The sequence below is a fragment of the Leucopleurus acutus genome (assembly GCF_964270905.1).
Source record: "Leucopleurus acutus genome assembly, chromosome: 7".
Lineage (NCBI taxonomy): Eukaryota > Metazoa > Chordata > Mammalia > Artiodactyla > Delphinidae > Leucopleurus > Leucopleurus acutus.
The window spans coordinates 99893965-99902252 of record NC_139150.1 but is presented as its reverse complement, the minus strand read 5'-3'; the positions used below and the strand labels follow the sequence as shown (position 1 = coordinate 99902252).

At 45.4% G+C, this 8288-nt stretch overlaps 1 protein-coding gene across 2 annotated transcripts in view; it reads right to left on the bottom strand.

The window, feature by feature from the left end:
- Window positions 1-943: 943 nt before the first annotated feature.
- The window catches only part of XPO7 (exportin 7), an 83992-nt gene continuing 76647 nt past the window's right edge, over window positions 944-8288 (bottom strand). For both annotated transcript variants that reach the window (XM_082842986.1, XM_082842985.1), the window contains exons 22-28: window positions 7286-7368; window positions 6898-7112; window positions 6527-6665; window positions 4525-4685; window positions 3101-3199; window positions 2437-2564; window positions 944-1191 (exon numbers count right to left, since the gene is read on the bottom strand). In XM_082842986.1, coding sequence (XP_082699112.1) covers window positions 1098-1191; window positions 2437-2564; window positions 3101-3199; window positions 4525-4685; window positions 6527-6665; window positions 6898-7112; window positions 7286-7368 — 919 coding nt within the window. In that variant the 3' untranslated portion in view covers window positions 944-1097. The remainder of the gene's footprint in view (window positions 1192-2436; window positions 2565-3100; window positions 3200-4524; window positions 4686-6526; window positions 6666-6897; window positions 7113-7285; window positions 7369-8288) is intronic.

The following is an 8288-nucleotide window of genomic DNA, read 5'->3' as shown; positions in this document are numbered from 1 at the left end:
CTCCGCTGTAGTAACTTCCTCCAGTTCATACATTCACGAGTGCAGGGTACATATATAAATATCCACACGCACACATCCACACACACTGCCTCGAGGGCTGGGGAAGACTAAACGTTATTGGCCACACACGACTGGGCCTCTGGTGGACTCATCCAGATTGCTCAACAGGAGAGCAACTGGCTTAATTCCTTCTCTCTGGTCTCCACTTTTACAGAGACTGAGAACCCTAAATCATAGAGTTACATCTGGCTTTTAAAAGCAAGAGGCATATGTCTGAGGATGGGGGATAAGCAAAGTGGGAAAGAGGATGAAGCTAAGAACACCAAACACTTTTAGCTGGAGTTGTCTGTCACCGCAAGAGGCCAAGGGACTTAGGGCAGCATCTAGGTTGAAGGGGGAGGGATGGTGCTCCGCATGGCTTAGAGTTCCTAATAACAAGGGTGATACAGTAACAGGAAGTGATAATTTGGGGGGCAAGGAAAGGGTAATAAGAAAAAATATACATTTGGAATTTTTACTTTTTTTTTTCTTTTTTTTCTTTTTTGCCTCTCTACACTGTGTCACTAAATATATCTCTGCACGTTCACACATCCTCGTCCAGTAAAGCTTCAGGCCACCAGAATACACATTTTTTCCTCACTCGCATACATAACCCCTCACATCAGCATTGGTGCACTAGACTCTGTAAAAATTTTTCAGTCACACTTTGTTTTTAAACTTGAGTCAATATAAACCTTGTTCAAAATGTTATGAAAAAATGTACATGTTTATACAAGGCAGGTTGTGACAGGACACTGGGGTTCTTTCCCCGTGGGCGGCCCCAGGAGGAGGGGGCTGGAGTCTCACACATTTGTGTCTCTATCTCCTCCCACCACCCTTCCCACCCAATCCCCCAGGAACCAGCAGCGCCCTGCCCCCCCTAGTGAGTGCACTCACACCCCTATTCCCTGGGGAAGAAGCTAGTTGACCTTTGCCATTTTCCCCACACCCCTGGAGGAGGGGGCCGGGATCAGCCAGGCCCTCTCCATTGTAATTGTTCGCCCCTCTGGGCCAGACCAAAGGGACGCTGCTCTGTACAGGTAGAGTCCAAGGAGGTGTCAGCTCATCATATCATTGCTATTCACGCCGTAAGTGGAATTCTTCATCGAGTCGTTGACTTCTCGACGGAATGCTGACAGATTCTGGGTGAACCTACAGAGAGGATGCATGTAGGTTGGGGGAGCAGGGTGGAAGGGAAAGATCTTTGCCTAAAATGTTTCTAGCAGACAAGTGGCTACTGAGAGGCAGAACGTATGAATCGGTTGTTTCTAAGGTCAGTTAATCTCAGTCTTAAGACTTTAAGGGAAAGTTTGGGCTAGTTTTGCACCCCTTTCTACCTGACAACTTCATGGCAGGCCTCGAGATCTGGTCAAATCTGGGGCTCTGAGGATCACCTTGGGTTCACGGCAGCACAAAAGGAATCTCACTGACAGAGACGGGAAGTAACCCTCACGAAGTGAGAGCTGGGAGAGGATGAAGCTGTCTCATTTCTTAATGCCAAGAGACCTGTGCTATCCAGTATGGCAGCCATTAGCCACACGTGGCTGTAGACCACCTGAACTGTGCTCAGGGCAACTGAGGAACTGAATCCAATTAAAAGAAATTTAAAATTCAGTTCCCCAATCGCACCTTAATTAAAATGCCATATTTTAAATTAATTAAAATTAAAGAAAATTTAAAAATCAATTTAGAAAAACCTGACGTTCAATTCAGTTATTGGACAACTTCTAAGTATGTTTGGAACAACCTGAGTATGGGAATCTAATTGCAACTGTAAGTTTTATGAAATCTAAATATAAATCAAGTATTTCCGATGAAAATGTAGCATATGGGGCTTCCCTGGTGGTGCAGTGGTTGAGAGTCCGCCTGCCGATGGAAGGGACGCGGGTTCATGCCCCGGTCCAGGAGGATCCCACATGCCGCGGAGCGGCTGGGCCCGTGAGCCATGGCCGCTGAGCCGGCGCGTCCGGAGCCTGTGCTCCGCAACGGGAGAGGCCACAACAGTGAGAGGCCCGCGTACCGCAAAAGAAAAAAAAAAAAAAAAGGTAGCATATGAATTGAGATGCCCTGTTAAGTGTAAAATACACAGGATCTTGAAGATTTAGTACAACAAAAAGAATCTTAAAATTCTCAATTTAAAAATACTGATTACACATGGACACATTATTTTGGATACATGGGTTAAATAAAATATATTAAAATGAATGTTGTCTGTTTCTTTTTACCCTTTTTAGTTGTGGCAACTAGAAAATTTAAAATTACTTTTGTGGCTTGCTTTTCTATTGGGCAGCACTGCTTTAGACGGCCTCTAAAAGACTTTTAAGGAGTCTCCCTCATTTCAATGATTTGAAAAGTAACACTTGCCTAGGGTTTCTTGCCAGAGCCTTCTACACTCACCTGTCTCTGTTTTTCGTTAGAAGATTTCGCTCAATGCCTTCCATCAGGTTTTCGAAACACAGATGCATAGCCTGCTGCTTCTCTGGTGGCTGGCTGTTCACGATACTGTTCCTTAGGTCAGAAAAATACTGTAGGGCAAAGTGGGGGGGGCAGTAAGGAGAGAAGATGGGGAAAGGCTGACTAGCCCTCCATCATCTGCAGAGTGGAAGGAGTGTTCTCCTCCAAGAAATGGAATATCTATTAAAATTGGATACTTGGTTTTTCTTAAAGTTCAAGCAAGCACCTGTAGGATAATATATCTTTATCTTACTTAAAAATCTAGAATTTTAAATTTGTAAATGCTGTGAGGGTCATCTGATCCAGATTCTTCTTTTATAGGAATCTCTAGACTTATTTATGTCTGTTTATGGCAGAGCTGGAACTAGAACTTAGGCCTTAGGTGCTCTGATCTCTAGGTATCTTCTCTCCTTGTCACACTTCCTCATCCTTTCCCTTTTGTCTGAACTGCCACAGGTGCTGACTTCTAACCGTTAAGTGATTATATGCCTTTCAGAGCATGAATAGGACGTGCTCAGAGAATGGGCCACTTTCCCTCTTTCACCACCGTAGGGTGTTGCTGTAAGTGTTTCTCAGTGCCCTGGACACCAGGGAGCTGTTCTCTTACCTTTTCATTAAGTAGTATCAAGCCGAGTAGGGGTCGGGACATAGACCACTGGTTCCTACAGTCTTCGAAGATGATGATGTTGAGCACCGTTGACAGCATCTGGAAATGGAGAATCTGAGGCAGTGACCTAGTGTGTGGCTACTCAGATAGAATTACAGATTCCAAACAGAGGTGTTTATTAGGTTGAAGGTCTTTTCTATCTAGAGTAAACCAGACGAATATTTCATGAAGCTTCATTTAAATCTTCTACTACAAGGTAAGTTTTGTTTCTAAGATATTTCCTTTCTTGTTCTTTAAATTGGTTTGAAAATTCAATTAAAAATGGGCCTTTCCAGTTAACCTAGAGTTTTGTGGGTAATGGGATGGGTCAAGTAAATGATTATAATAGGCAAAATCACCTTGCACTATAGCTCCCAGGATCTTTTCTCAGAAGAGAGAGCTTTATAACATTTTGGGGATGTTCACTACTCCTTTAGAGAACAACGTAGACAAAGATGAGACTGGTTAAAATATTATTGGCTAAAAGTCTACTTCCATTGATTCTTTTTCCTTATGTATTTTTATCTGGTATATTCCTGCAAATCTTATTTTTGAAAAGATGTTGCATACAAATAAAATTATGGTCAGCATATGGTTTGATCTCCACATGGTCAGTTATCTCTTTTTGTCCTGCACTTTTTTTTTTTTTTGCAGTACGCGGGCCTCTCACTGTTGTGGCCTCTCCCGTTGTGGAGTACAGGTTCCGGACGCGCAGGCTCAGCGACCATGGCTCACGGGCCCAGCCGCTCTGCGGCATGTGGGATCTTCCCGGACCGGGGCACGAACCCGTGTCCCCTGCATCAGCAGGCGGACTCTCAAACACTGCACCACCAGGGAAGCCCCCCTCTTTTTTTTTTTTAAATTGAAAGCAAAGGTGGTATAATCTATTTTTGGCTGTGCCATGAGGACTGCGGGGATCTTAGTTCCCCAACCAGGGAACGAGCCCATGCCCTTGGCAGTTAAAGCTTGGACTCCTAACCACTGGACCGCCAGGAAATTCCCTGTCCTGCACTCTTGTTTCTGTTTTGCAAGTGGCAGTACAAGTTTTACAGCTGGATACTGCTAACTCATGCTCCATTTATAGCAATGGATGAGCAAAGTCACTGTCACGGAAGGAGGATAGTGCTCATGGGACAGGCCCAAGGCATGGGGGTTAGTGTGACACTCGGAGAACAATTCAGAATTTGATTTTTTCAGATTTTCTATATCCATATCCAGTGATTACTCAGGTAACTGAAAATCCACTGCAATTTTAAGGTGTAAAATTCACCTTGGCAGCATTAACCAGGTTAATCTGGTTAATCTCGCTTGGCCTCTCCTCTCTCACAGAGAGGTTCTCCCACCGTGGGACACCCACACTGCCTCCTAGCCCTCATACTCCTTACCTGCTGGATCATCTCTGGATGCTGCTGCATGATATGCAGAAAGCGGTCACTCTCCTGGTTCAGGGGCGTTGTCCTCTTCTTGGTGCTACGTGAAAGCTGCTTGAAGAGGTATGTCACAATGTGGTCCAGGCAGGAGCAGCAGCCTGTGCATACCATGGTGTCTGGAAGAAAGAGGGGGAGGGGTGGAATAGCACAGGGATACTAAGCTGCTCATGGTGACTCGGGTGAACATAAGTTGCCCTTAGCTGAGATCCCACAGAGGTCCCCAGTCAGACTGGGAACTGTGGTCAGTGCAGCCAAGACCACGGCTTGGGGTGCTGCCTATTAACCTCTCACCCTCATCATACAGCAAGGTCCAATTCTAAGTTTGAAAATGAGCCTGTCACAATAGATAATAGTATAAACAATATTGAAATTATTGACTCAATATGATGTGGATTTATGTCTTATGCTTCATAAAAAATACCAAATAGCTTACAATATAGCAAGTATTTTTATTGTGCCAGACATTGTGCTAAGGACTTTACAGGCTATCATCTCTATTTCATCCTCTTGAGAACTCCAGGAGGTAGGTGTTCCATTTTACCAATGAGTAAACTGAAGTTTGGAGAGGTTATGTGACTTGCCTCCAGGTCACACTGCTAGTCACTGGAAGAGCTGTGATTAGAATCCAAGTCTGATGTGTGAGCCTATATTCTGAGTTACCTGGGTGACTGTCACTAAACTAATACAGCCTATCAACACCTACAGTTTGTTAGAGTGGGGCGCTGTAATATTTGTTTATCTATAGCATCTCCGGGGGAGTGTGCGGTGGGAAGCTGCAGACTTGTCTATTCATTTTATTAAGGGGACACTGCAGCACAGCCTGCAGACAGAGCTGACTAGGTGAGGCACAGGCCACAGGCCTAAAAGAGTAAAGCATGCTGCTTCCGTTCATACAGAGGTCCCCCTATTTTCAAGAAGCTAAAAAACAGCCTTCCAAAGCAGGGTCTGATACCCTGGCTGGACTGTTCTAGATACGGCAACGCCCCCTGCTGGAGGTAAGTGCGTATCAAAGAAGTGGCCCAGAGCAGAGGTGTGGCTATCACCACAGCAGACAATCCAAAGTCATTCTCTGTGCATTTGCAATATTTTGTGATTATTTTGCAGTTGACTTAATCTTCCTATTTATGTTTTGCTCAGCCTAAGATAAAAATGTACTGTATTCTCTGAACACATACACACTGACTAAGACTGCTGGAATGCAGCTTGGTAACAAAATGGTTGACAAGAACCAGGTAGAACAGGATGAAAAGACTTATGGAGCTAGCTGTGCAAAACCTTCCACTGCCCCAAGGATAGAACCCAAACATACTGATATGGCTTAAGGGCAGTCTTTGTGATCTCCAGATTTGCCCCTGCTTCTCTCTCTCCCTCCGGCTTCACTTCATTCCCCCTCTTCTCTTCTGCACGAGTGTGCCAGCCATCTGGATTTCCTGGGGTTTTTTTGCCAACAGGTGCTAGTACTTGCAGTTCCTGCTGCTAGGAAGCTTCTTCCTCCACTAATCTGATAAGGCCGGTTCACCTGTTAGGTTTACGCTTTGATGCCAACTCTTTCAGCCAGCCTTGCAGGACCCTACCTCCTCAAAGCCAGGAGTTTAGGTATTCTTCCGAGCCCTCCCACAGCACTCCGTACTTACCCTACTGCTGTGTGTACACAGGTAAGGGTGGTAAACAGGCAGTTGTCTGTTTACATGTCTATTTCATCTACCAGATAAAAAACTCCTAAAGGACAGGACAGATTACTGTACCCTTAGTGCCAAGCACAGTGCCTGGTCCACAGGAGGGCATCACTAAGTATTTGCTCCCTGAGAACGTACCCATGAATTACACACTCTGTTGTTAGGATGCGCTCCCCAAAGCAGTAATCCTTTTGGATGCTGGGGCAAGACTCTCCCTTCTGTTCAGCTAAGTGGTAAAAACCAACCAACCAACTCACCCGCCCGCCCACCCAGGTGCTTACCAAGTGCAGTAAGTCCTTCAGAAATGGAAGAGAGAATATACATGATGACATGAGGTTCCAGGCTTGCAATAAAGTTCATGTGGTCCTGGGTCAGGACTTCCAGTAGTGAATAGTAAGACTGGCTGAGCTTGGGGTAATCCTGTGGGAGAAGGAGGACGAAAATCGGCTTAGCTGCTGTGTACCTCAGCATGTGTGGAGCAAGATCTTCAATAAAATAGCTTAGCTCCCTTCAGACGGGAAGACAGAAGACCTAGGTGGAGCCAGCTTCTAGTTCTTCAGAGAAACATTCAATCATGGTCTCAGCAGAAAAAAAAAAAAAAAGACTGACATGACGTAGGGCTCGGATCCTGTCAACGACGCTTAGGGCTTACCAGGAGGTCGCTGTGGGGAATAGAGAGAAGCAGCTTGATGAAGGTCTGTAGAGCATTGTCCAGGGCGTCATCCCCATAGAGACGGAAGACTCCAAAATTGACGTAACTCCCACTGAGAGCAGCCTTCAGCATGGAGAAGCAGATGGAGATACCCTTGAGCTTCAGTGCATAGACCTGATCCTTCGGGACCTCTCCTAGTGTCAGGATGCGATTGCCTGAGTAGACAAGATACATATTTACTCAATCACGTGGTAACTGACAGTTCACATACTGCCTCAATCCTCTTGGCACCAGCTGGCGCTGTGACACGAGCGTATGAGACCCACACTGCAGAGTGGTGACTGAGCTGGAACTCACTTCCAGGGTTCTGCTCCTCTTAAGCACTTACCATACATTGTTATCATCTTGCTGGTTTCTCTGAAGAGTAAGATGCCATTGGGGGAAGAGACATCAAACTGGAGTCGCTGGGATCTGAGCAGAGAACACAGAGGAGACAAAGTCAGAGGTATGTTGCTGGAAGACTAGGCTACTTCAGGCTCTCCCCCGAGTACGTTAGGTGATACTTTTTGCACGGAGACATGCAGATTACTTATCCTAATGTGAAATAACCAAGTTAACCCAAGATAACAGTGATGTAGCTTGTATCTTGAAGACCAACATACTAGATTCAAGTTCTGCTGCTCAAGCTGAAAACGTTTAAAAGAAACAAAGAAAATGAGGCAGTAGATAAAATTATTCTCTTAAAATTCTCAATGTGCTTAAAGTTTAGCTTTTATCACAGTCACTTCTTGGTCGTACTAACTCACAGCCCTTCAGACTTTAATCTACATTCACCTTTACAGCTTCAGTAGCAACTGAAGGAGGGCTACGAGCATCGTGTCCACTTTAGAAGAGGAAAAGCTGTAAAGGAACTGAGAATGTTACAAGGGGAGTGAGGTCAGGAGGGCAGACGATGTCAACAACCTGAGTTTCGGGTTCCTGACTGTGCCCTAGACCAGAGCTCCTCCTCCTTGGTTTGTTCTCCTGCTTAATGAGCGTCACGGACCTCATGGCTGCTAAGGTCTCAAACCCAGAAGTCCTCTTGATTCTTTCTTCCTCCCCTCCCTACACAGAATCCATCAAGATCCAGCTCTACAATATGCCCTGAACCCACCCGTCTCCTGTGTGGTCCTTCTGCTTCCACTCCTGCCCCTGTAGTCTCATTCTCCACATGTAGCCAGAATGAGACCTTGAAATAATGTCAATGATACCATTTTAATTCCTGCTTAATATATTCCAGTAGCTTCCCGTGTAATGAGTACACGCCATTCTTCACTACTGCTGTACTAAGTCACCACACGATCTGTCTGACTCGTCGCCTACCGTGACCTCCCCTCCTTCACCAGGCTCCA